Here is a 27,843-nt window from a genome sequence, read left to right as displayed (position 1 = left end):
TTCTATAAGATTGGCTCAGCCAAGAGAGGTCAGTTACCAAGAGCCAGGAAACACAGACCAAGTTTTTCAACAGGACAAATTACCTTAAGGAAAAAGCATTAAGATCATTGGTGAGGTAGGGGTGGGGAGAAGGCATGAAAACAGTTGTCATTAGCCAACTTGGTCACTGGGCAGGTGCAGGAAGTGGCAGATAAACCCAGCCAGAATCTATAAATATACTTCAGTATCAGTGTTTAAAACTCACAAAATTAGCAAGTGAATTAAAATACTTGGCAACACGTAAGAACCGAGATGTAAACTCTTAGTTCTAGGCTTAACTCCTATGAACTTTTCTGTGGTTTGGGCATATTATTTAACTGCTCTGGGCTTCAGTTTCCTCATTGGTCAAATGCTGCCTCACTAAGTTGTAAGGGACAAATAAGGCAAGGAATGTGCTTAGAAAGTGCAAGGTATCATACTGAATGAGAGGTTATTGTTAATGGCTCTGAGACTTACAGAACAGGAGCTATTTTGAGACCGGAAGATAGGAGGAAGCATCAGAAAAGCATTGCTGATAACAAGGTAGACACACCTCATCTACACAAGAAAGGAACCTCCAGGGTCATTTACTCTGTTTCTCCTTTTTATAGTCATGGAAAAGACCTACAGAGTCCAAAATCTACAGAGCAGTGATAGTGCCATGTATAGACTATCATTTAAATCCATAAATAAGGTGGGACAGTAGCTTGCTGGAGGGGCTTGCTGACTTACTAATGTTGAACAGTGTTCTGGAAGCAAGCTGATGAAGCTTAGTAAGGTATTGGGGCAAAGGTTGGGGGGATGGGCTTCAGTGACCCAGCTCCAGGATGGCTGAGTGCCTCTGGGGAGCAATTTAAAGGTGGCCAGGGACTTGGATAGGACAAATGATAACTTCCTAGAACGGACTGTTCCAGAATCCAGAAAGGAAAGGAAATAGCCTGCCTCATCCTGGGTAGTTCACAGGAACCAGGGTAGGAAGTATTTGTAGTAGAACTAGTACTCACAACATCAAGTCCCTTTTAAGCAGCAAAAGGAAAATGTGGGGAAAACATGCAATGTAGCACAAATGACAAGTCAGTTTTGTGGGAGTAAAGATGGAGAGAATGAATCAGCAGAGAGAGAGACTACTGTATAGTCCCAGGGGCACTGAACTCACATGTAGGTGTGCATACACAATGGCTCTGTCACTAACTTGCCACGTGACCTTGAATATGCCATTTTCCTCCTCTAAGTCTTGCTTTCCTCATCTCAGAAATGAATACCTTTCTGTCTCACAAGTTGTTATGAATCTTCTTGGAAGATTAATGAGATTAAACGAGATCTTCTTAGAAGCAACTTGCACACAATTCCTAGAACCTGATGTCGAACAAGTATTAATTCATCCCTTTATTTTGGAGAGGGACTTATAGAAACCCACTAGTGAAACAGGCTAATTTAAAATTTCCAGCACTGGGAAAACAGGACCAACCCAGCTAACAGGTATAGTGTGAAAAGACCCTTTTTACATATGGAGAACTAGCCTAAATGGACAGACAAGAAAATCTTACAGGGGTGAGGATGGGAAGTTAAGAGCAAAATAGGAATGCATAGAAATAAAAACGTAAACACAGTCCACTTACAAGGGGCTCTGAAGCCACTGATGCATTAACGTGAGGTTCCTCTAGATCCATGACAAGATAGGAAGATAACAAGTACTATAAAACTCAGCCTAATTTTCTTGACTGAAATCTGAAATACAGGAGAGGTTTTGTGTTTACTTATAGTAGTAGCTTTCCTCAGCCCACTCCCTTTTAAAATTTATTTTCTGGTATAATTAACTCTGTCATTCATTGATTGTCCTTTAATCTTTATTTTGTTGGTTATATTTGCCTTTTAAACCATTAATCGCCTCAAATCCTTTTTGGAAGTATGGGTATAAAGGGGTAAAAGAATAACAGTTTCTTTAAAAACTAAAATTCCAAGAGTGGAGTCCGAGTAGAAAATCAGAGTGACTTGTAGGATGGGGAAAGATAAGGAATGTATAGAAATGTGTAAGACTGGCGTGCTGTTTACGAGGAATAACATTAGGGAAATTCCTACTTCTTGACTTTTTTTGTAGCACAAAGACCAAGGATCTTATCATAAAAATCACAAAATCTAGGAGTGGAAAGGTGCTTTGGATTATTTTATGGGTGGGCAAGCTGAGCATAAAGGAGAGGAAGTGGTTTGCTTGAGGCTCTCTCATGATGACCCACTAGCTGAGTTAGGGTCCAACCCGCTCATTCTGGGGTTCTGGCTGCTCTAGTCTTCTTCTCATGATCGTAAATTTCTGATCTCAAGCACTTAAACAATATTAATTTGTGTGGGTTTTTTTCCTCCCTTTTCCAGGGCCAAGTGCTTCCGGGGCAAAAAAGTTCTTGGAGATTATGATATCAAAGTTGAACAGGTAATCACCCTGAAACCCAGAGTTACATCTGCATCATCATTATTCTCTCTCTTGACATCCCACAGCGAACCGTCTAGTTCATCAGAGTAGATAGAGTACAGTGTCTGTCACTGGATTCTCAGCTCTACAACTCCCCTTCCTCACCCTCTCCTTGAGGCTTTTCTCTCTATGAGATATGGTCATGAAGGCTGCATTTCAACTTTCCTGAGTTTTTTTCATGGTGCTGAAATCTGTAAAGAAGCGAGGAGTGTGGCTTTTTGGGCCCTCTTGCAGTACACAGTTCTCAGGCCTGAAGAAAACCTTAGGGGAATGTATTCCTGGGACACAGGCCACACCTCCATATTGTTGGTTGCATGATTTTCCTGGGTTGGCACATATCTGGCATTCAGTTGTGCAGCCTCCAGTGGTGCCTATTCTAGGTGTGAGGCTAACTACAGAGAGAGTTTCTTGTTTGCAGTATAGTAAAGTCCTGAAAGCACCCCCCCAGCCCCCGCTTTTTAATCTTCCTCTACCCTTTGCTTTGTGATAGAGATGATAAGTCCATTTGGGTGGAGAGGAGGATGTCCAGTTGAAACCATGCATGTATTTTCTTTATAATAATAGAACTTACACAGTATGCTGTGATTTACAGAGTACTTTCCTATGCATTATTTCATTCAGTTCTTAAAACAACTTGTTAGACAAGCAGGGTTGATTTAAAATTATTCCCATTTCATAGATGAAAGAAACCCTCCTTGCCCCCACCCTGTGAAGTGAAGCGACTTACCTAAAATCTTATGGAGCTAACTGGGGGCAGAGCAGAAGTAAAACTCAGTTGCCTAAACTAAAACCTAGTGTTTTCATGTTGAAACTGACAGAGGGCATGTTGCCCCAGTTTCCTGCTCTGTAGAAAGTCAGTACAGAGGAGTCAGAAGACCTGAGCCTTGCACCAATCTCTGCCAACAATAAGTTTTATTTGTGCAGAAAAGTCACTTAACTGCTTCTTTGGTAAATAGGGGAGAATTCTCTCTGTCCTTACCTCACAGAGTTACTATGAGAGTTAGATGAGGTCAGTTTGTGAAAATGCTTTGAAAACTGAATAAATGTTTGGTGAGAGCTGTTGCTGATCTGTGGAGAACCTGGCAAAGGATTGTGATCTTATTTCCCTACCATTATTTTTTTTAAAATTTTTTTCTGTTTTTTATTTATTTTTGAGAGACAGAGAGAGACAGCGTGAGCAGGGGAAAGTCAGAGAGAGAGGGAGACACAGAATCTGAAACAGCCTCCTGGCTCTTAGCTAGCTGTCAGCACAGAGCCCGATGTGAGGCTCGAACCCACGAACCGTGAGATCATGACCTGAGCCGAAGTCGGACACTCAACCGACTGAGCCACCCAGGCGCCCCTCCCTACCATTACTTTTATTTATTTTTAAGTTGTTTTTTTTTTTTTACAATTTTAATTATAGTTAAAAAAAAAACATATAACATGAAATCTACCCTCTCCATCCCCTACTGTTATTTTATTTTCTAGGCAGAATTTTCAGAGCTCAACCTGGTGGCCCATGCAGATGGGACATATGCTGTGGATATGCAGGTGCTCCGGAATGGCACCAAGGTTGTCCGGTAAGGTCCTTTCTGTCCTCAGGGTCACTGTCACTGTCTTCAGTGTTACTGTCTCTGGTTTGCAGCGGTAGTTTCAAAGTCAATGTCGGAGTGGGATGGCACTGCTATGTCTTGTGTATTGTACAGAAGTCAACAATGTGTACTGTGTAGAAGTGGTAGAGGGAGGCAGAGAAAACCGGCTCCTGCTCTCAGAGAGCTCTTAGTCCAATGGTAGAGAAAGGACTCAGGACTCATTTAGAGGTAACTAGAATCCTATTAGAGGGTTTCTAGGACTCCAGCCTCACTTCTACGAGTGTGATTTTGTGCTTTTATATTTTCCCTGGAAAACAGGATTCCTTTGCTTCAAAGAAAGGTTTGAAAACCTCTGATCTAGTTCAGCCTTCTATTTTGCATGGATTTACTTAGTGAGTTGGTAGCAGAGCCTTGTGTTTCTCTGTGAAATCTCTTAACCCCCAGCCCTGTATTCTTTCTATATTCCCCACTCCTGGGAATTCATAAGTCTGATAAGAAAGTGTAGGTTGTAAGGGACACTGTGGTTGGAAGAAAGTTTGTAGTTACAGGGCACTTCCATGCCAGGTGGTGTGCTGGATCACATCACTTACAGATATGATCAAATCTAATGCAACCATTCGGTGAGGAGAGGTAATTAGAATTCCAGATGGAGGGAAAATAGTTCCCACAGTGTCATTCTTCCCAGGGGTTCAGCATGGTGTCAGGTTTTTAGACTTCAGAATCTTGCTCCAGGAAGAATCTTCACTTTATCCTCCTCCCTGCCTCCGTCTACAGCATCCTGACACTGAGGTCTCCAGTGTCCAACAGGAACTGGCTCAGTGACAAGGAAGGCAAAACTCAGGTATCGGGAACCTAACCTCAGGGAAGTGCAAACTGGAGACTGAGGAGGACAGAAAAAGAAATGTCTGTTCAGGTAGGGAGTAGCTCAAGAGAATGATGGGCTCCCCCAGCTGCAGGTAGAGTGAGTCATAGGGATGCATGCACAGAAGCGGGTGCTGACAGAAAAGTCCATAGCGGGGTGTCAGGAGGGATCTGGCAAGAATAATTAGGCCCTTCCAGGTGTGAGTGTAGGAACTTGGGAGCTGGCCAGTGCAGGAAGTCTGAAGCTCAGTTCCTGTAACTGATATATAAAGCTTGATCTCGGGCATATAGCTGGAGCCAGTTTCCCAAAACTGGGGCACAAGGAAGTCAGAACAGCTCTAGCACATGCCATACTGACTTGATGCTAAGTCCCCTGAGTGACTGAGGAGTGCTTCTTCCATCTTCACATTAAAAAGACTGGTCTCAGAGGCCAGGTGGTACTGGAGCTATAGGTGGAAGTTGAATGGGTGGCCGGGGCAGAGAACCAGGTAGGTCATTGCATATGGTGTGAAACTGACAAGCTCTAGAGCCTTGAGGATGGATGCTGCCACACAACTGACTCTCTGGGAAGATAGGGTTCCTCCAGAGTCAGGGTATGAAGATGGAGCAGCTGAGGCTGGGAGCTTTGCTGGCTAGAGGGGAAACACAGGGAGCCTTCCCATGCTTGGGAACATTCTGTACTCCTTGTGCTTCCTGTAGCCCTTGCTCAACCTCGGTTCTCTGAGAAATATTTGCACCCCTCCCTAGCATACACTTTGGAAGAATAACATTGGGAAGTTTGGCATCTGTTCTCAGCCAGCCTGGACCCTTACTCTCTTGGGGGCCTGATGAGGGCATTGCCTATTTTAAGGAGCAGCTTTACGCAGTCAGACTAGGGCACTGGTATCAGGGATCTGTGTGGCAGGGTGGTGCCAAATATGTTGTCTTTAGAGTCTGCTGGGATCCTCTTGGAGCACGAACTCTGAAGCCACAATAAGCTTCTGCTCTCACATTTCCCCACATTCTTGCTCATTTAAGATGTATGGGTCTGAACGTATTACTTCCCTCCTGAGGGAATTTGTACCTTAGAAAGAGAAAGTGCTTAATTCAGAGGAGTAAGGAAACTTCAGACACCTCTTCCTTAAATCTCCTTTGAGAAGTACCGTAATACCTCACTTCCTAGTCCATGAAAGAATAATAATAATAATAAAATGAGGGGCTTACTCCTGGTGGCCTCGAATATCCCTTCTCTGTCTAGGGCTTTGGTAACAGGAGATAAGATGATATATGTCCTCAGGTGCTGGTTGATGGGAAACTTGCCTCTACATTTTCACCAGGTCCTTCCGGCCAGACTTTGTGCTTATCCGGCAGCATGCATTTGGCATGGCAGAGAATGAGGACTTCCGGCACCTGATTATTGGCATGCAGTATGCAGGTCTCCCCAGCATCAACTCACTGGAATCCATTTACAACTTCTGTGACAAGCCATGGGTGGTGAGTGAGATCCCCTTGTCCCCAGGTCCTGTATCTCCCAGTCCCCCAGGGAGGGACCACTAGTAATCAAGGCGCACTAGGCAGAGCCGTGAGGATATGGGAGGAGCTTCAGATGCGACATGGGATAGGGTAGGTTCTCACAATAAAAGGGCTGAGCCGCCCTTGCTGCAGAGTGGACCTTTGGCCTCACAACAAAGTCACACAAAGATTCTGTAAAGAAGTCTTTATGGGTCTATAGGCCGTGCCTTCAGCCGTAGATGCAACAATAAAAATATCTGTCTCTTGCCTCTGAATGGCTATGAGAAAGGCCTGAGGCCAGTGGGGACCTAGCTCCTAGAACTGCTGCTTCAAGCTGCCCTCTTAGAAGGAAACACCTGCCCCTAATCACATCCTCTTCCTCTTGTTTTTCAAAAATCATTTCAGCTATCACACACTGGCTTTCCAAGGGTCACTGTGAAGTTCTTAGACCCCAAGCCTCTCCACCACCCAAGGAGTTGGAGGGGGTGTTTTTTAACCAGGTGGAGGCATCACCTCTGCTCTTGATCTCTTCCTCACACCTAAATTCACAGTTTCTCCTAATCCCTTGCAAACCAGGGAGACCTGAGAGTATAAGGGAAAGCCAATGAATGAGGAGTCAGAAAACCTGGGAGCTGCTGTGGTTGAGGAAGGCGGGTTGGGTTCTTGATCACCAGGCATTCAGCCTTTCTGTCTGGCCTGAGATACCTAAGAATCCTAGAGTTTTGTAGAAGCAGGCTAAAAGAGTTTATGATTTGAATGTGTTGCTAATCACAGAAGATCATATTTGAGGCCTTCAGGTTTCTTTTCTGGGAACCTCCCTTTTTACCACACAACCTTTTGAACTGCAAATAAGCCCTAACTCTTTCCTTCCCCACCTTTTCAATGCCTGTTAGAATTTGGCTCCCTCATAGCCACACAAGGTAATTCTGCTATTGTTTTTTTTTCTTCTAACTAAACCTCTCTGTGCCTGGCTTTTTTGTCTGTGAAGTAGGAATAATAGTAGTGCCTGTCACCAGTTTGTCAACCTGGTTGTTACAGTTCCCTAGTATTTGGGATCTCTTAAAGAAAGTAGTCCCCTGCTTTATGTTCCAAAACTATGCCAGAGGCCAGGGTGGGAGGATCAGGGAGCCTGTGCCTAGGACTTTGCCCCTCCTGGGATCTGGGATCTGGTGAGGGTTCACATTCTCACCCATTCATAATCCCAGCACATTGCCTTTGGCATCACATGAGAACAGCAAGACTCCCTGGCCAGATACCAAGTTCTCCCTTCATTTTCATTAAGCAACTGCCACACTAATGGCATTTTATATATTGTTCTCTGCCTGTTAATGGGAGTGAACAAATTTGGTGATTGTGTAGGGAAGGTCCCTCTGAAATGATGACTTCGGTTCATCATTTTTATATTTCTTTATTGCGTTGGGAGCTCAGGCTACTTTTGGTGTGAGGCCTCAGTTGGGTTGTCAAGGCTCCTCTACCTTGCATCACCATGTCTCTGAACCCATCTGCTATTATAAATTGGTCAAAGCAGGCACAATGGGATTTTGGAAACAGAAGTAGCCCTATCAATGAAGGTAGCATTCCAGAGGAAGCCAGAATGCCGCCATCCCATATTGCTGTAAATTTATCTAAAAATCCTATCACTCCATCTAAGTTTTTTTAGACACAGAAGCACAAGAGTTGAATTAAAGCATTTATTTCTAGAAGGGCTAAGGATAACTTACTAAATTCGGACTGATCCTGAAATCTCATTTCTTCTAAAAAGTCTTTCCTGTTCTCTGAAGAACTGATTAAAATTAACATTATCTTCCTATTCATTGTCAATACCACCCCCAGCACCTAAATCCATTCTTTTGTCTATGCATAGAGGAAATAACCCTTATCAGATATTACATTTGTTTAATTGGTAACTGTGTGCTTGTGACTTAATCTAAGTTTCCAAGGAGGCAGGGGTTAGATGCCAAGCCCAGTACCTTGAGCAGACAGGGACTGTTGGAGATAAAGTGAAGGAGGGTGGGGTGAGCTCCCAGGAACCCAACTAGTGCCTGGGAACTGGCTGCCATTTTAGTCATGCTGTACCAGGACTCTGGGATTCTGCCCTGGGCCTTCCTGGCATTGCTGTGGTGTCTGTGTAACTCTCCCACATGCTAGAAAGATAAAACCCCACATGCCTTGGTTTCATGCCAGTGCGTGGGCTGCAGCAGGACAGAGGTTGTTAGGTAGAGCTGGCATCAGCTCGCTGGCAATGCTAGAGATTTTGGAGCTTAGGCAGGTATCCAGAGGCAGAACAGGAATCCAGCCTGGCCAGGGTGGGCAGGTCGGACTTGAAGGTCAGATGGGATGATGGAAAGAATCATAGAAGGCAGGAAAAGTCTGAGGGGTTGGTCTTGACAGTCAAAGCAAGTTGAAAAACCGAAGAACAGCAAGGGCAGCAGGGTACAGTGGAGAATGCATTGAGCAGGAAGAGGCCTACGTGGGCGCTGTCCTAATGAAGTCCCAGCTCCAGACATCATCTGGCGGCCTATGCTTTCCTTTGCTTCTCTAGCCTCAGTCTTCTCATGTGTAAAATGGGATATCTGGTTCAGAGACTCTGTCAAGTGTCTTTCAATAATAAAATCTTGGGGGCTTGGGAGTCCCTGAATCATACTTTCAGTCCTGGAAGAGGCCTTCAAGATCCAGAGTCACTAGCCATGTCACAAAGGGGAATGACCCAGAAATTCCAACATTTTCCAGCATTTCAAAAGTAATAGAAAAATTCTGTCTTTACCAACAAAAGGACCACAACATATGATCACTTAAGCTGCAGTTTGGTAATGGAGTTTGGGAGAAAATATAATAAAATGATATTCCTTTATGGTAAAAAGTTTGAAGAACTGATCGAATTCATTCCTTTCATTTTATCTATGAAGGAAATGAGGCGTGGAGATGAGAAATCATTTGCTCAAGGGCACCCAGCAAGTTCAAGGTAGAGCAAGAACCAGAAGCCTCCAGTTTTCTGACAACTCTTTTCTGAGCTTCTACTCCTCCCCCCACTTCCACCCCCACCCCCCACATCCTCACTGGCTCATGTACCAACATCCCTACACAGAATAGGACCTGAGCTTTTGAAAAATTTTCTAGCTTTCCTTTCTCTGATAAATGGAAGACAAGTTTGATCTGGCAACTTTTCCTTCTAGCAGTTCCAGGTATCAGTGGCTTAGAGTGTAAACTAACCTAATGGAACTAGAGGGAAGATGCTGGATTACCCCTGCAGCCAGTGCACCGGGGATAGGTATGTAGGTGGGTGTGTGTGAATGGATTGAGCAGAAAATTCCTGTGTGTTTCCTGTGGAAAGAGCATGGTCTCTGCAGAGTCTAAAAGGCAGCTACGTGAAGGAGTAGGAAGTGTTATATATTGGGAATAAAATAGCTTGGTTATGAATCCAGCTCAAGTATTATGTGACCTTGGGCAAGTGACCTCACTGGGCTTCAGTTTCTTCACTTATGAAATGTGGGAGCAAGGCACTCTAGGAGGTGCTAAGATGTTTGCCAAAGGCTTTTCAACTCTCACACTGTAAGAATGTGTACCTCACCTCTTCTTCATAGAGCTGTTCTGGTTTTTCTAGGTAAAGGGTCCAGCGAGTTTAGTTCTTAGAGGAGTAGGAAATCCTGGAGAGACTGGTCTGTCTATCCTGCATACCATAGCATCAAAATCTTCCTAAAGAACAGCTTTATTCATAACCCACTGCTTAAATTCTTGTGACTCCATACTGCCTGCAGGAAAAAGCTACCATTCCTTTCCTAGCATTTGTACTTTCAAGACTTGACCCCATGTTACCTTTCCAGCTTTATCACTTGCCATCCCTCGAGTGTTTAGAGTTAGAGACCCAGATTTCAATCCCAGCTTCACCTCTTTGCAGCTCTGTGACTTTAGGCAACTTTTCTACTCTCTCTGAGTCTCATACGTAAAATGAAAATGAATACTAGCTTATCGATTTGATATGAGGACTGAATATCATTAAAACTGTATAATTGTAAAATTCATTCAGTAATCGTTGTTACTACATTCTCTCTCCTTTCCCCAACTAACACATATCTTTAAAAATAAGAATTGTACACCTCTTTTATATCCTCAGAGTGTTTTGCACAAAGCTCCCAACAGAGCAAATAATAAATACTTATTATATAGACTGTTGTTTGTTTGTCTGAGTTGTCTAGATAAGCTGAAACATTTGCTTCTCTTTTGCAGTTTGCCCAGCTGGTTGCCATCTACAAGACCTTGGGAGGAGAAAAGTTCCCACTCATTGAGCAGACATACTACCCCAATCACAAAGAGATGGTAGGTGATTGAGTGGGGACTCTAGTCCCTCTCATGTTTACATTATGAGCTTAGACACATGGTGATTATGGGGCTCAAAAGAGTGTCTCAGCATTTCAACCCTAGAGACTCTGTTGGGATTGAACTGTTGAGACCTGCTTTTGGGGGCTTTCGCAGCTGAATTTTAGCTGATAGCCTTTTGTCTCCAAAATCTGAAGACTGCATAGTGAAGAGCAGAAACAAGGGCATTTTATCAAGCTGAGAAAGTAATAAACCTATGGATCAACAATCAGAAGATCTCCCTGCCACAAGTCACTGGACTAGTTAGATTCCCTTTCTGTTGGTTTCCCAGTTGGAAAGTTAAATGTACATGATTATTCCTGACCACAATATCTAATATGGTACTTACAAAATGTGAATGAGATTCTTTAAATAATAGTCTTCTGGAAAAGTGTGGTGCGCTCCTCAGATGTAAGGTGTTGTTCCTATTCACCAAGTCCTTCCCTTGGCTTCCTCAAGATTACAATAAGACTGGATTAACATTATGCCTTTACTGAGGCCATGCTAGGATATCAGAGGAGCAGAGAGATGGCCTGGCTGGCTGGTGCACAGGCTATTGCTAATGTTTTTCCTTCATGACAACTTCTAGCTCTAACTTAACTTCCTTCTTCCTCTCTGTCCCCACATCCTCTGCCCCAGGCTTGCATGGTCAGTTGGTGATCCTGCTTAGCCCACCAATGGAGACTTTCTTCCATAGCACTCCAGTATTGTACTGTGTGGCAGAGATCGTGTTTATTTCCCCTCCCACTCCCTACTCCAAAAGGGATCTCCATTTGGACCATTTCTGGGATTCAAGAATGTTCATCTGGCTTATTGCACATGGCCCAAACCACACATAAAAGATGAATAGCAACCTTGAGCCATGAAAAGAACTACGTCCTTCATCTTTGCCAGGGTGAGGCTCTGGAACTTTTAAGACCTCATCCTTAATAAATTCTTGAAATGAGCATAAGGGCTTTCCCTTTCAGGGCAAGCCAGGAAGTCTTGCACAGTCTAAGGAACCCTAAAGGGTCTGTGCTTGGAGTTCTCAGGGACTCTAATACAGGAGTGGTGAGTGGACTGAGCTGAGGAGCAGACAAGGAACAAAGCTGGCTTTTTCCTGCCATACGCCTAGCAGGGCTGACCACTGAAAACAGTTGTAAGAGTTACAAAGTATGTTCCCCATCTACCATCTTTTTCCCCCAAGGGTTTTGTGTTATTTCTCTCCTGTCCTCTATCCTGAAATTTGCCCTCAAGAGAGGACTCCTAAGATCTCTCTGAGGTGTTAAAAGCTAAAGGGGAATATCATCTCTACAACTGTAGAGAAAGGCTTTTTTTTGGAGAAGGGAGCTTAAAAAATTCTGAATTAGGAATGAAAACATTAGTAATTGAGTAGAGAAGGACTTTCTAAAAGAAACAGAAGAAGCTTTATGGACATCAGTTGAAGGCATTAAGGATAGTTAACCTGGAGAGGTAATACCTACGTCTATTCTTGTCCGAAGAGGTATGCTAACTGGGCCAGATCCTCTGCCAGGGATGGTGTAGAGGATTATACCATGTGGAGGGAGGTTAGGCCACTGCAGGTTTCACACTGAGTGACTCTGCCCCCCCCCCAAGTCTCTCCCCGTAACAGATGGAAGTATATGAGAGAGTTAGGATGAGTGGGGACATGAGTAGAGGACATACAGCCATAGTGTGTTGTTCTTTTCACTCCTCCAAATCAGTTTGTTTCTGATTCTGTCAGCCCATCTCTGGTATTGTACATCATAAGGCTATATCATCTCATATGTGTAATAATCACCATTTCTTCCCATCAGATAAATTACGGTAAGAGAAAACATACTCTCCGGGGAAGAAAAGGGAATAATAGTTCTGGCTGTAGAAAACAAACTAAGCCAGAATCAGAACTTTGAGTAGGAGGGTTTAGCTAGACTGAAAGGGTTTGGGAGGCAGGGGAGATGGGCTGAAGGCAGGCTAGAAAAGTCAAGTTACTTTTCCTGGCCCTTGACAGGTTCTGGGCTGGCGTTTGGACACAAACTGTAACACACCCCATCCCTACCCTAACACTAGCCAGATCATCCACTTGGTACTTCCCATTGGCTGGCAGTGATGAGGCGGGTGGTGACACCCAGAGCTCCACAGGGACTGGCTTAGGCTTCGGGACTCTTGAAAGAATGTCGTGGTCACTGGCCCCTACTAGGGCTGGATGATGTCAACAAACTCCTTCCTGAGGAGCAGGCGGCCCTGGTACCAGCTGCAGGTGCCATCGACATGCTTCATGCAGATATAATGCTGGGCCTGGTACCCATAGAGCTTCCGTTCCAGCAGCCAGTCTGTCCAGAGGCACTCATTGGGGGCTGAGATGGTACAGGGCACTGTATAGCAGGTGGTAATCTAGAGTCATAGCCATATAACATCAATGTGAGTAGATTGTCCTTTTTCCATTATTGCCTTTCAAACTCCTACATATCTGTACAACCCAGCTCAAATGCCCCTGAATTATGAAGCCTTTCCTAGTCACCAAATTTCCTCCTGAGTTCCCCATCCCCTGTGCTCTTAATATACAGTATTGCCTCTCTAATAATGTTTCTGGAGTCAGACAGACCTGACTGTCCTTACTCCACCACTGACCTTGAGCAAATCACTTCACTTCTTAAATCATTAATTTTTTCACCTTAACATGAAAATCTTAATTCTTCATAAATTTGTTATAAAGGCTAAATTAAATATTTTAAATAAATAGACCATTACATGGCCTGGCAAAAGTAGACTTTCATTAAATGATAGCTATATTATCTCAGTCTTTAGATGATGGCCATCTTCCCAGCCAAAATGTTAAGTACTTTGAGATCATGGACTATGGACCACCTTGCTTTCCCATCCCCAACTTCATACAGTGACTGATCCATGGCAGATTTCAAATATAGTACAGTAAGTGAATAAATGCATGCACAAAGGAAGGAACACATGAAGAATGAGGCTGCAAGGCTCAAGACCCCTCCCCCTCACCCCAAAGACCTTGGAAATGGACATCCCCTTACTTGGCAGCCACAGTTCAGATGGTAGTGGTGATTCAGGCTTTCCCTCTGCAAAAAGGACAGGTTCTCCCAAGGTTCGATGTAGTTACACAGATGGATGAAGACTTTTCCATCACTGAGGATCTGACCTTCGAGGGGGAATGAAGGAAAACCTAGCATGAGGAATCTACTCATGGAGACCAGGAGCCCAGGTCCTCAAAGACACTGTCATTACAGCCTCTTTAATAGCTTTTTGGTGGCAGTGGTGACATGGGGCTCAATGAAACAACCAAAAAACCTCTATAATTTTTATATTGAAGATATTAACAGATTATGTTTGTGTGAGAGAAAGTTGTGGGATGAAGGCTTTTTCCTTTAGCAAGGTACAGAGAGAAAAACATGGACTTTCAGGTCAGACTCTAGATGTAACCGCCTTTTTTTCTCTCATTTAGAGCTTTGTGACCTTAAGAAAGTTGTAGAACTTCTCAGCTGGAAGATGAGTTGTTGTCAGGATTAAATTAGAGAATATCTGTAAAGTTTCTAGCATAGCTTGGGCCCACAGAAGTTTCCATAAATAATAGGTCCTTCCTCTTTCCAACCCTTCCCAGTATCTACATAGGCTAATCTCCTGCCCTATTGATACTTATTTCGGTGAGTCTCTCTCATTCCCCATAGGAAAGTTCCCCCTCTTTACTTATCAAACTCTTTCCTATCTTCCAAAGACCCTTTTCAGTACTACCTCATCCTCCTGGCCATCTCTGGCCACCCAAGCTCACACCTCTTTTAGAACTTCAGTCATTCATTTGCTCACTGAGCAAGTACTATGACTTGGTACTAGAAATACAGAGATAAATAGGACAGAATCTCTGCCCCCAAGGAGCTTAACAAGCAGTAGGGCAGACAGAGAAGTAGGCAAAAAGTACACTGCTATATGATTATATACAAGATGTAGCTCAAGAATGAAACAAAGCATAATTATCTCTGTCTGTGGAAGGGGTTGGGAACAAGGAAGGTGTCTCAGAGGAGATGATGCTTCTGTGGGGCCGGCCTTGCAGGGATGGGTAGAAGTTCAATTGCAAGATACATGAGGGAAAGGACTTCTGGACATTGGGACTACCCTGTGCAGGGTGGTGGGGCATAGCCGAGAAGAACACCTTCTGCTACTGCAAGTAGTTTAATTCAGCTCTGAAGGGAAATGAGGGGCTAGGAACTGTCACTCACACATGACAGGAGACAAAGATGGAGATATCGGCAGTGTTCTGATCACAAGGACTTTCAACATCAGGCAAAAGAGCTTGTGCCTTCTCTTGAAGAGCACGTGTACCATGATGACTCTTCAGCAGGCTTGTGTTTGTCATTTATCCTCACCCTCCGTTAGAGGTGACATTTTTGAGAGGAGAGAGCATATCTCCTCCTCCCCTTGATACACCACAGTGCCTGGCAGAGGGCTAACACACAGAAGGAATGAGGTGGCCTCATCTGCTAGTCCTGGGGCCTTAAGGGCTCAGTGGCATGCGCTGCCTGTTTCTCCCATCCAGAAGCTCCCAGATCAACACCATTCCACACCCTTAGATCTGGGGAGCCCCTATCAGTGTCTCCTCCAGTGGGTAAGACTTCTCAAGAGCCAAGTCTGGACTGAAAATTCTTTGGGGACTATGACTTGTCACTGACTCTTGATCCCCCTGCCCAAGGCCTGGCAGCGAGTAGGTGGTCATTATTGCTGAATGGATGGACAGATAATGAATATTCCTCCTGTTCTCCCCACCTGCTGTGTTTTTCTTTTCCTTGCCTTCTTTTCAAATGTTTTTCATCCTTTGGGGGCAATTTAAGTCCCACCAGCAATTAGCTTCCCTAATTGTTTATGACCATACAAATGCCTCTTTTCCCTAAACTACAACATAATTTAATATTGCATTCATTCACTTATGAAATCATATCCTTGTGTGCTTCCTTAACTGTCCCAACCAATTGAGTATGGGAGACCTGCCCAGGACCAAGTTCATAGAGTTTATAACCATGTTAGAGTCAGGCTCCTGTTAGGACCTGTGCTTTACTGTACCCCCAGAATAAGGCCTGTGATGTGAGTTAGTCACAAAGGCTCATTATAAGCCAAGAGCATGACCCAATGTGGTTATCTAAAGTTACTGTGATAACTATAATGTGTGTGTTGGGGGGTGAGTTTTCACAGGCACAATCCTCGTTTACTCTGTGACATCATGATGTCATCTATAGTGCAGTGTCCAGTTTAGGGTCCTGTGCTAGAGGAGGGACAGCCTATATCCCATTTAAGAATGTCACCAGGATAGGAAGGAGTCTGGGAACCACAGCCAGCAAGCCTGGAGTTAGAATGCATGTATCTATGGTCCTCTAGACTCTGAAGGATCATCATAGAACAGAGGGCAAAGCTGAACCCACAAAGGGCAGTTTTAAAGAGGCAGAATTTTGGCTCAAGGTATCAAAAACCTTACACCAGTTAAAACTGTTTAAAAATAAAACGAGCTGCCCTATGCTGGGAGAGCAATCTGCCCTTAAAATAGTGAAGCAGTAGCCAAGATCATTGTAGTGAAGACTTCTGCATTGAAAGAAAGGTTAACACAGCTCCTCCCCAGTCCTCTTAGTAACACTGCTCTATTTTATGCCCAAGAAAATTCCACCTGGCCCAGCTTGCTGCCCAAGGACAGTCCTGACTCCTCCTTGGCTGCCTTCCTTAGGACAGACTATTAAGGTTGCTTGTTGGTCTTTAACTTACCAGTCAAGAGATACTGCTTCTGGCTGTTAGCTTCTAGTTTTATACCACAGAGAGAGGAGTCAAAAGGTGTATAGATATACTGAACATCCTTGACTTTCTCAAACCCTTTAAACATCTGAAAGGCAATTATTAAAAAAAAAAAAAAGGCAGTATTGGGTTAGGGAGTATTCTTTATATCTTAACAGGAAAAACTTCTCATTTCTTAATCCAAAAACACTAGACAAAAGTCTAGTTCAAAATTTGGTGGCCCAACTGGGTCATTTCTATCTTAAGAAAAATCTAAGCCTTGGTTTATTCCAATGAGAATACCTCCAGGAGACCCATGCACAGGCAGCTGTAGGACTAGATGGACGCTGAGGGTCTGTGGACCCTGCTCCCAACATATCAACCACCTCTACTCCAGCATCAGTACCCCAGAATCAATGAGCCAGATCATCTGACCTACCATCCCAACTCCCAGTACATAGACCGCACTCCTCCCAGCACCCCAAGGGGGTTAATGCCCTGTCCTGCCCCCATGTACCTTTATCTGTTTGATTTCATACCGGATCATTTTTTGAGTGTCAGCAGGGTCTGCACTGGCAGGTACTACCTTCTCACTGGAGATTTTGGCCCGTATGGCTGCATAAAAAGAGAAAAGAGGGGACCTTCAGTAACCTGTGGAAGCAATCCACCTGGTATCTGAATGACCTGAGGCCCCTGGAGAATTTTATAGGGGAATTCTGAGTTTAGGTTTCATTGGGTTGTGAGAGAGACCATTTTGTGTAAGAGTGGGGGCCCAGAAACAGCTCCTCTGTAGTTGCTGAAAGTTGCAAACCCCTCAGGCCTGCTGGGTCCTACAATCTCTAGAGTTTACCTGCTAGTTTTGAGAGTCTAGTTTTCCATAGCCCAGATTGCAGTGGGTCAGAGGTGGGCACCTGGGTAGAGGAGGGAGGAGGAGCCCCTTGAGTTTGCAGTCTTCTTTCTCTGTAGCCTGAGGCCTCAACAGAGCCTGCACAGAGCTGACATTAGTAAATGTTTATTGAATTAATAAGTATGTTCTGACCCTGCACTGTAGTTTGTCTCTTGCCATGTGGTCATTAGTAAAAAACTGGTTATAAAGGTCTTCCTCTGTGCCTGACCCAACACTAGATACTAGGTCGGTACACATGATTAAGGGTCCCCCAGTCCTGCAGGACTTTTGGTCTCCTGTAGATCACTTACAAAGAACAACAGCACAGCATAGTGCAAGCACAAAAAATGTAAGAGATACTGTGGTAGCACCAAGGAGTGTGTAAGTCTTCAGAGAAAAGATACCTGAATAAGACCTTGAAGGATGAATAGGAGTTTCCAGGGAATTTTAGGGTGTGGGGCAGGGTGTTCCAGGAAGAGAAAGGGCAAAAGGTGTGTGTTGGGGGTTGCGGGGGGGTGGGGGGGTGGCATGGAGGCAACATCAGTTTATAGGCTTGGAAACAGTGGGATGTTTATTTTTTTTTAAATAATAGTTTATTGTCAAATTGGTTTCCATATAACACCCAGTGCTTCTCCCCACAAGTGCCCCCCACCTTGACCATCACCCCCTCCCACTGTCCCCCTCCCCTTTCAGTCCATGGCTCGTTTTCAATATTCAGTAATGAAAGACAGTCTTAAGAGACCCCCATAGAGACCCCCTCACCCCTGCCTACTGCAATTATGGAGTGTCACTAAAGAACAAATCACAGGAGCTATGCGGTGATTATTCTAAACTATTGGGATCCAGGGAAGGGAAGACAGGGGCCAGGGGACACAATGGGGGTCCCTTAAGACTGTCTTTCATTTCCTTGCAACTTGCAAGGTTGCTATGGTGCCGGCCCTGCCCGACCTATCAGCCCCAGTAGGAGGCAACTGGTGCAGTATTTGAACTCCTCCTTCTCCCTCTAGAGGACAGGTCTGCAGCTTGGCCCCATACCAACCCCACACAACCACCCCCCGCTGTGGACCTCGCGGGCCTCCGGACTCACCAAACGCCGAGTGGCAGACGTGCTGCTGGGGGTGCGCAGGGGCGCAGCTGCACGCCTCGCCCATCCCCAGCGGCCGCAGCAGTGCCAGCAGCCTCAGCAACAGCGCCCAGCTCGGCGCGCTCCCGGGGCTCCAGGGCATGACACTGCAAAGCCCTGCTGAGTCTGCGGGTCTGTCGGACCAAAAAGGCCCTCCAGGGCTCATCCAGAACAAGTCGCGCCCCTCGCCCAGGCTTTTTGAGGTGGACCTAGGGCCAATCCCACCCGGATGGGCTCCTCCCTCCTTTGGCTGTAGGCCACCCACGGCTGCAGTACCCGCAGCCCTCCTGACAAGTAGGCTCAGTAAAATGAAGAGGGAAGCCAGAAGAGAAGCTCTTAGCCTCTCTTTCCCTGGCTAAGCAATTAAGCCTTATAGAAGGCACTGGGAAAAGGGAAGATGGTCAAGGCAGAAAGACAGAAAGCACAACAAAGACAAATGCATGAGGGCAGAGAGCGAGGGGCTGTGATTCAAGTTGAAGAAACAAGAGTGAGGAGAGGCACAAACAGAAAGTGAGACAGTCAGAGTCAGAGAGAGGCAGACGGAATTACAACAGGCAAAAGAGACAGTGACAGAGAGGACGGATCCCTTGCTGAGCTGCACACTGGGAATGAGACAAGCTACTCAGGGCTTCTTTCAGCTGCAGGAAGTGTTTTCAATGCCCTATTTATGAGGCTCCAAAGCAACCGCAAACAGTAATGGAATAGGACAGAGAAAGTTGGGGTGTGTGTGTGTGTGTGTCTTGGCTCTGTCAGCTGGGGGATGGGGAGAGATGTCAGAGAAAGCAACCAGTGCTTTTAGAAACCTTTTCGAAGATGGCTGAGGGCAGTGCTCTTGGTGGGGGCTCAAAGCACAGGGTATCCCATCACTTATGGCATACCTGCGACCTCAAAGTCCTCTCCAGACCATAGGCTACACTCATTGCTGCTATCTTCTGTCATTACTCACTGGAGAGACTATGTCTTGTCATAGAAGGCGGGGCAGCTTAGAAAACAAAGAAACAAGGCACATGGGGTCACTTCGACTAGAACCTTGCCCACTCTGTTTGACAGTGCACAGTGCTCCAAGTCTCCAAATAGAAAGACATCTGTGAGATTTTTGCAGGATGTTTCCATATAGTGCAGGACTAGAAGGTGGAGGCTGGTTCCAAATCTGTCACTAGGTAGCTTTGCAGCCTTTGCCTCTCTGTGCCTCACTTTCTTCTCTATAAAATAGGTTTGTGGAAACCAATTTGACAATAAACTATTATAAAAAAAATAGGCTTGAACTTTCCAAGACCCTTTTGCCCCAGCTTCAACTGGCCTCAGCCAGGAATATTGAAACCCTCAGGTCGGGTACTTCCAGTATCTGGTCACACTTAGGATTCCCATGGGAATCTGACTTTTCATCAGAGTCCACCTTAATTTATTCAAAAAGCTTCTTATTTTTGGTGGGGTAGTGATGTTTGGAAAGAAGGAAATTGAAGGAGAGCTGAGTCTGACTGAGAAAGATGAGATTTGGTGACCGAGTTGGTTCTTCATACAACACACGGACCATACAGCCTGATGTATGTATTTATTATTGGACGGACCCCAGAAAGCATCCGTTCCAGTCTCTTCATTTGGCAGATGTGAAGGCAGAGGCTCAGTGAGGTAAAGTGACTTGCAGAAAGCCAGTAGAGAGGACTAGAATGCAAGTCTCCTGACACATGGGGCGAGCACCCCACCATGATGTTAACATGGTTACAAACCTCCTCACTTTGTAACCACTTGAAATCCTGCTGGGGGTTGTTCTCTTTTAAGTTTCTATTGTACCTCTGTTAAAATATGGCTACTTCAAGATAGAGTTTAAGGATATTTTTCAAAAGATAAACATGTTGAATTCTTTTTTTTTTTTTTTTTGATGTTTGTTTATTTTTGAGAGAGGGAGCATGAAAGGGGGGAAGGCAGAGAGAGAGGGAGGAGACACAGAACTGAAGCAGGCTCCAGGCTCTGGGCTGTCAGCACAGAGCCCAACATGGGGCTGGAACTCCTGAATCTCGAGATCATGACCGGAGCCCAAATCAGATGCTTAAGCGACTGAGCCACCCAGATGCCCCAAACATGTTGAATTCTTATGTCAGTTCTCTTCCAAACCCCAAACTGGGCAGAAAGAGGCCTTCACATACTAAGCTATGTTTGGTGGTGAGTTTGGGGTATTGGTGAGCAGTGCAGGCAGTGTGAAAGAGAGGGGGAAAAGCCACGTTCAGTACAGGAAAGCTGGAGGTTTGAAGCGGGAGGGGAAGGTACTAAAAGGTACATGACGAAAGAGGCATTAAGATTCCAAAGTTATGGTTCTTGGGGCACCTGTGTGGCTCAGACAGTTAAGGGTTTGGCTCAGGACATGATCTCACAGTTGGTGAGTTCGAGCCCCAAGTTCAGCTCTGTGCTGATAGCTTGGAGTCTGGAGCCTGCTACGGATTCTGTGTCTCCCTTTCTCTGTACTTCTCCCTTGCGCCTACTCTGTCTCTCTCTCAAGAATAAATAAACATTAAAAACAATTTTAACGATGAAGATACAATTTCTTTTTCTTTTTAATGTTTACTTTTCTAATTTTGAGAGTGAGCAAGTGGGAAGGGGTGGGGACAGAAGATCTGAAGTGGGCTCTGTGCCGATAGCAGAGAGACTAATGTGGGGATTGAACTCAGGAACCATGACATCATGGCCTGAGCTGAATGAAGTTGGATGCTTAACTAACTGAGCCACCCAGTAGCCTCAGTACATTTCTTTTTCAATTCAGGTTTATTAAGATACAGCAAAATTCACCCTTTCAAAGAGGCTTTGTTTATTTATTTACTTACTTACTTACTTCTCTTTGGCTAAGGACAGGTCTTTCCCAGAGTTTATCTAATGCAGAGAAGATTGAAGCAATGAATTTTAAAGATGTAGAGAGTATTGAGTGGCAGAGAGGCGCCAATCACTGTCACTCTGTGGACCTTCGTTTTTTAATTTGTAAAGTAAATAGGTTAGGCTAGTTCTTTAAAGGGCCCTTCCAAGGATATTACCAAGAAAAATACTTGTAAGATTCCACAGAGAGTGAGGCATACTCTTACCATTTCATTCGTTTCTCCTCTGCTTTCAGCTGACACTGCCTACGTTCCCTGTGGTGGTGAAGATTGGCCATGCTCATTCAGGCATGGGCAAGGTAAGGCCAGGGTTTGCTGCGCTTTGGGGTTGAGGCCAAGAAAGGTACTTTTCAGAAAGCCTGGTTATGGACTGTTCTGCCTCCTTTCTCTATGAATTCTTTCCAAGGAGATGACTTGGCTCCTCTGAAGCCATGAGTATTACCCAAGCAGACCTCTTCCAACAAACAGAATGTAGGCTTGGGCCCTTGGACCCTTTGTAGCAAGTGTGGCTCCTTAGTTCTAGGAGGGGAAACTAGAGAGGAAGGGCTTCCTCCAGAGATGTGGCATCCAGGTCTGCAACTAGATGGGCAACATCTCAGTGGGTTTAGAGGCTCAGGGCTCTTGTACCTCAGTATTCTCAGTATCTGCATTTGTCTGTCTCCTTTTCTCCCTCTCTGCCTTGCTTCAACATTAGGTCAAAGTGGAAAACCACTACGACTTCCAGGACATTGCTAGTGTGGTGGCTCTCACCCAGACATATGCCACAGCAGAGCCTTTTATTGACGCCAAGTATGACATCCGAGTCCAGAAGATAGGCAACAACTACAAGGCTTATATGTGAGTGGGGTTGGGGTCTCAGCAGATACTCTTCAGTTTCTCCTCAGCCCAACAGAAAATCTGAGCCTCCAGGTAGCAGCCAACTCTGAGTTTAACTTCATCTGGCCCAAAAGGCAGAGAACGGAAAGAGGGTGCCATACAAGTCAGGGACGCCTAGCCCCTGTTCCTTTCACATCAGAGAAGGGCCCGTGAACTAAGATAAGAAATTGAATTAATATTTATTTTCACTAGCCTCTAAGTGAAAGTTGGCATCTTTTCAGTTATAAACCAAGACAACAAACTACAGTAGTTGTAACAGCACATGTGACTTTGGCACTAAAGGTAATCACAGATTTTGGGGTTTTGGGGTATTTCCCCCACCCCCAATTTTTTTTACGTTCTAGTTCATTAACGTATAGTGTAATGTTGGTTTCAGGAGTAGAATTTAGTGATTCATCACTTATATATAACACCCAGTGCTCATCATAACAAGTGCCTCCTTAATACCCATCACCCCTGTAGCCCATCCCCCATTCACCTCCCTCTATCAACCCTGAGTTTGTTCTCTGTTGTTCTATTGTTAAGACTGTCTTATGATTTGCCTCCATCTCTCTTTTTTCCTCCCCTTCCCATATATTCCTCTGTTTTGTTTCCTTAATTTCACATAGGAGTGAAATCGTACAGTATATGTCTTTCTCTAACTGACTTATTTTGCTTAGTGTAATACATTCTAGCTCCATCCATGTCATTGTAAATGGCAAGATTTCATTCTATTTTTTAAGTTTTTATATGTTTTTATTTTATTTTTGAGGGAGAGACAGTGCAAGTGGGAAAGGAACCAAGAGAGAGGAAGACCCAGAATCTGAAGCAGGCTCTAGGCTGTGAGCTATTGGCACAGAGCCTGATGCGGGGCTCTAACTCATGGACCATGAGATAATGACCTGAGCTGAAATCAGACACTTAACTGACTGAGCCACCCAGGCACCCCGAGATTTTGTTCTTTTTGATGGCTGAGTATATTTCGTGTGTGTGTGTGTGTGTGTGTGTGTGCGCGCATGCGTGTGTACCACAGCTTCTTTATCTATTCATCAGTCAGTGGACATTTGAGCTCTTTCCATAGTTTGATAATTGTTGATAATGTTAGTATAAACATTGGGGTGCATGTACCCCTTCAAATCAGTAATTTTGTATCCTTTGGATAAATACCTAGAAGTGAAATTGCTGGGTCATGAGGTAGTTCTATCTTTAACTTTTTGAGGGACTTCCATACTCTTTTTTAGAATGGCTTCGTCAGTTTTCATTCCCACCAACAGTGTAAAAAGACTTCCCCTTTCTCTGCATCCTTGCCAACATCTGTTGTTTCCAGTGTTGTTCATTTTATCCATGCTGAACAGGTGTGAGGTGGTATCTCATTGTGCTTTTGATGTGTATTTCCCTGATGGTGAGTGATGTTGAGTGTCTTTTCATGTGTCTGTTAGCCATCTGGATATGTTCTTTGGAAAAGTATCTATTCATGTCTTTTGCCCATTTCTTCACTGAATTATTGGTTTTTTGAATGTTGAGTTTGATAAGTTCTTTATAGATTTTGAATACTAACCCTTTATCTGATACATCATTTGCAAATCTCTTCTCTCATTCTAGTTGCCTTTTAGTGTTGTTGACTCTTTCCTTTGCTCTGTAGAAGCTTTTTAATCTTGATGAGGTCCCAAAAGTTCAGTTTTCCTTTTGTTTCTTTTGCCTACGGCAACATGTCTAGTAATAAGTTGCTATGGCTGAGGTCAATCTTCTCTAGGATTTTTATGGTTTCCTGTCTCATATTTAGGTTTTTTATCCATTTTGAATTTATTTTTGTGTGTGGTGTAACAAAGTGGTCCAGTTTCATTCTTTTATATGTTGCCATCCAGTTTTCCCAACACCCTTTGTTGAAGAGACTGTCTTTTTTCTATTAGATATTCTTTCCTGCTTTGTCAAAGATTAGTTGACCATATAGCTGGGTCCATTTCTGGGTTTTCGCTTCTGTTCCATTGATCTATGTGTCTGTTTTTGTACCAGTACCATACTGTCTTTGTAATATAGCTTAAAGTCCAGAATTATGAAGCCTCCAACTTTACTTTTCTTTCTCAGGATTGCTTTGGCTATTGGAGATCTTTTATTGTTCCATACAAATTTTAGGATTGTTTGTTCTAGCTCTGTGGAAAATGCTGGTGGTATTTTGATAGGGATTACATTAAATGTGTAGACTGCTTTGGACAGTATAGACATTTAAAAAATGTTCTTCCAATCCAAAAGCATGGAATATTTTCCCATTTCTTTGTGTCCTCTTCAATTTATTTCATAAGTGTTCTATAGTTTTCAGAGTACAGATCTTTTACATCTTAGGTTAGATTTATTCCTAGGTATCTAATTGTTTTTGATGCAGTTATAAATGCGATCGATTCCTTGATTTCTTTTTCTGCTACTTCATTACTGGTTTATAGAAATGCAGTAGGTTTCTGTATATTGATACTATATTCTGCAACTTTGCTGAATTCATGTATTAGTTCTATCAAGTTTTTGGTGGACTCTTTCAGGTTTTCTACATAGAGTATCATGTCATCTGCAAGTAGTGAAAGTTTGATTTCTTTCTTGGCAGTTTGAAGTCCTTTTATTTCTTTTTGTTACCTGACTGCTGAGGCTATGACTTTCAGTATTATGTTAAATAATAATGGTGAGAATGGACATCCCTGTCGTATTCCTGACCATTGAGGAAAAGCTCTCAATTTTTCCCTATTGAGATGATATTAGCTGTGGGTCTTTCTTATATGTATGGCTTTTATGATGTTGAGGTACTTTGTTGAGGTGTTGTTGTTGTTGTTGTTGTTGTTGTTTTTATCATCAAGAATGGATGCTGTATTTTGTCAAATGTTTTTTCTGCATCTGTTGAGAGGATCATATTGTTCTTATCCTTTCTTTTATTTATGTGGTACATCACATTGGTTGATTTGTGAATATTGAACCAACCTTACAGCCCAGGAATAAATCCCACTTGGTTGTGGTGAATAATCCTTTTAATGTACTGTTGGATTTGGTTTGCTAATATCTTCTTAGCACAGAGCCCGATGAGGGGCTTGAACCCTGAGCCAAAATCAAGAGTTGGACGCTTAACCAACAGAGTCACCCAGGTGCCTATCATAATATTCTCTTATAATTGTATTTTTGTGGTATTGGTTGTGATCTCTCCCTCCTTCATTCATGGTTTTATTTGTTTGGGTGCTTTATCTTTTCTTTTTAAGTCTGGGTAGGGGTTTATCAATTTTATTAATCCTTTCAAAGAACCAGCTCTTAGTTTCATTGATTTTTTTTTTCCTACTGTTTTTTGTTTGTTTCTGTATTGTTTATTTCTGCCCTAATCTTTATTATTTCCCTTCTGCTTTCTTTCTTTCTTTCTTTTTTTTTTTTTTTTTTAGGCTTTATTTGCTGTTCCTTTTCTAGTTCTTTTAGACGTAAGGTTCACAGAGATTTTTGATTCATATTACAGTTGTCATAGATATCTCTAAATACCAGTTATTTTTATCACTAGTTAAGAATCATGGTAGTTATCAGACAGTTCACTGCATTTGTACCTGTAAATACTTTTGTTATTTACAAAGGAATGTATTTTTTACAATCACAGATTTGTTTAATATTTTGTTACCTATTTTTATAATTATTTTAAATAATTAACTTTCTTATGTACTTTATTATATACATTTACATATCTTATGTATTTTTATACATTGAAAGAAATCCATAGGTTTCACCAGGCTGCCAGAACTCAGAAAAGGTTAAGAAACTCTGTGTCCATTTGCCAGAAAGGAAAGTTAGAAGTTTCCTCCATTTGAATTTAGAGAAAGAAAAGATTTCAGGATGCCCTAATCTTCTACAATATACATAAGACCGCAAATAGTTTATTACAATTCCAGTTTTGGAAATATCAGCCCCTCACTTTTTCATAAATATAGCATAGTATTTCCTTTACAAACAAGAACATTGTAACATACAGATTTGACTTTGCTACTCAGCACTTGAGCAGACTTGAAGGTTCAGCAGTTCCCCTTTCCCTCACCGTTTTATTTCCACTGTTCTTCTGTCATCCTCTCCCTTCAGTGTTTATCCTCCCCACACCTGGAATTAGTTAGGAACCCTTCCCTACACCCCCTTCTCAGAACCCTGCACACACCTCTAGCTTAGCCCTCTTAACACACAAGAATTTCTGTCACCCTCCTCTGAGTTCCCTGGGGAGGAACAGGGGAATCCTCTCTGTAGCCCCGTTTGCTTGTACGGCAGCAGGCCCAGAGTAGGCAGCTAGTAAGTACTCAGGGAAGAGCCTTTGTACAGAACTGAAGCATAGATATTTTTTAGTTTTTTGGACAGACTAGATTACTAAATGTTTATCATTTTTTATTTAAAAATCTTGCTGCTTCCAAAAGGAATTGAGGGTTGTTTTAAAATTGTACACAATGTAAGACAAGATCATTTTAAAGATCATTATAAAAAGTAGCTAAAAGAAGCAGAAAAATCGATATGTGTAGGTACCTAGGAAAGCAGATTTCCTATCCTTTACTTTTAAAATCCACTAAATAAACACAAAATGTTTATGACAGTAAAGCAAGAGTATCTTGATCCTTAAAGGAGACACCACATTTTTAAAGGTTAAGGTTTCCAAAAGCAATTTCAGTGAAGCATAAGAAAAGAGAATCCTCTAATATATATGAGGGTGGACAACCAAAGAAGCTTTAGAAAACATTTATTTACTTTTTTATTTGCAAGGGGCAGTTATTTAGGGGAATATTCAGGTGCTCTCAGCTCCTCTTCCCCAAGCTTTTAGTTATCCCCTTGCTTTCAGAAGGAATTGGCCTGTTAATAGCCAAGATAAGGTTTGAGAGTCTTCCCTTCTCCCTTAGCTCTCACCCTGAAGATCCAGAGACAGCTGAATTTGGTGGAAAGAGGGTGCTGTTTCCACTGTACTCTAAGCAATAATGTGTATCTCTCTGGGGAGGTCAGATGACTTACAAGTCCTGAGAGGTAGTTGAGCTGTCACAGAGTGGCTTCTGGGTGCTCCTATGCTCCCCCACCCCCAGGTAGCCTGTATGGATCTATGTCCTGCATCGCATTGCTAGAGAAAGGTGTGAAGTGTAAGGGACATGATTACTCCCTCAAAGTTTCCAAGACCCTATTATATACCATGACCTTGTGCTGGGGACATGGAGGTGAATGACTCTTGCCCTGGCCCTTAAGGAGCTCAGCCTGGTCACAGGGACACACTTGTAAACCACCAGTGTTTCTTTTATTATGATCTGTCTTTGTGTCTCTCCTCAGATTTTGCAAGTCACTTGGCTGTTAGTTGTTTGTTTTTTTCCAAACTAGGCAGTGGGGTGTAGGGTAAGCCCAGCACAATGAGGGAACCAAGAGGCTTGGATTTTTAAATCTGATGTCTAATTTCACTAGATACAAACCTTGGGCAAGTCATTTAACCTTTATGGTCCTAATCTCCTTGTCTGTAAAGATGGGGTGAGGATGTCAGCCTACTCACAACAGGGGTTTGCACTGAGGCTCTGGTGAGGGGGTTGCAGAGGAAGAGCCTTGGAAAGTAATCAGTACTGTACAAATGTGAGGAGTTCGTATTA

The 27,843-nt window shown here is 43.5% G+C and overlaps 2 protein-coding genes across 2 annotated transcripts in view; one reads left to right on the top strand and one right to left on the bottom strand.

The window, feature by feature from the left end:
* SYN2 (synapsin II) overlaps window positions 1–27,843 on the top strand; it is a gene marked incomplete at its 5' end in the record, with an annotated part of 182,647 nt that overhangs the window by 128,753 nt on the left and 26,051 nt on the right. Inside the window, 6 exons of the mRNA XM_029917895.1 lie at window positions 2,386–2,443; window positions 3,953–4,044; window positions 6,234–6,390; window positions 10,633–10,722; window positions 21,619–21,681; window positions 22,077–22,219. Of these exons, the coding sequence (XP_029773755.1) occupies window positions 2,386–2,443; window positions 3,953–4,044; window positions 6,234–6,390; window positions 10,633–10,722; window positions 21,619–21,681; window positions 22,077–22,219 (603 nt within the window). The remainder of the gene's footprint in view (window positions 1–2,385; window positions 2,444–3,952; window positions 4,045–6,233; window positions 6,391–10,632; window positions 10,723–21,618; window positions 21,682–22,076; window positions 22,220–27,843) is intronic.
* On the bottom strand, window positions 7,801–19,007 carry TIMP4 (TIMP metallopeptidase inhibitor 4). The gene is made up of 5 exons (XM_029916689.1): window positions 18,486–19,007; window positions 17,030–17,127; window positions 16,507–16,621; window positions 13,782–13,906; window positions 7,801–13,134 (listed from the first exon to the last, which is right to left on the bottom strand). The coding sequence occupies exons 1-5, from the start codon at window positions 18,685–18,687 to the stop codon at window positions 12,937–12,939; spliced, it is 738 nt and encodes a 245-aa protein (XP_029772549.1). The 5' UTR covers window positions 18,688–19,007; the 3' UTR covers window positions 7,801–12,936.

Source organism: Suricata suricatta, chromosome 12 (assembly GCF_006229205.1).
Source record: "Suricata suricatta isolate VVHF042 chromosome 12, meerkat_22Aug2017_6uvM2_HiC, whole genome shotgun sequence".
NCBI classification, from domain to species: Eukaryota; Metazoa; Chordata; class Mammalia; order Carnivora; family Herpestidae; genus Suricata; species Suricata suricatta.
This window is presented reverse-complemented; position numbering and strand designations above follow the sequence as displayed.

Excerpts from the sequence above, each read along its gene's own strand:
- TIMP4 (XM_029916689.1), bottom strand. The coding sequence starts at position 18,687 with ATGAGCCCTGGAGGGCCTTTTTGGTCCGACAGACCCGCAGACTCAGCA. Across the intron at positions 13,907-16,506 it reads GAAGCAGTATCTCTTGACTG|GTCAGATCCTCAGTGATGGA; the intron begins GTAAGTTAAAGA and ends TCCCCCTCGAAG. Across the intron at positions 13,135-13,781 it reads ATCTGAACTGTGGCTGCCAA|ATTACCACCTGCTATACAGT; the intron begins GTAAGGGGATGT and ends CTATGACTCTAG.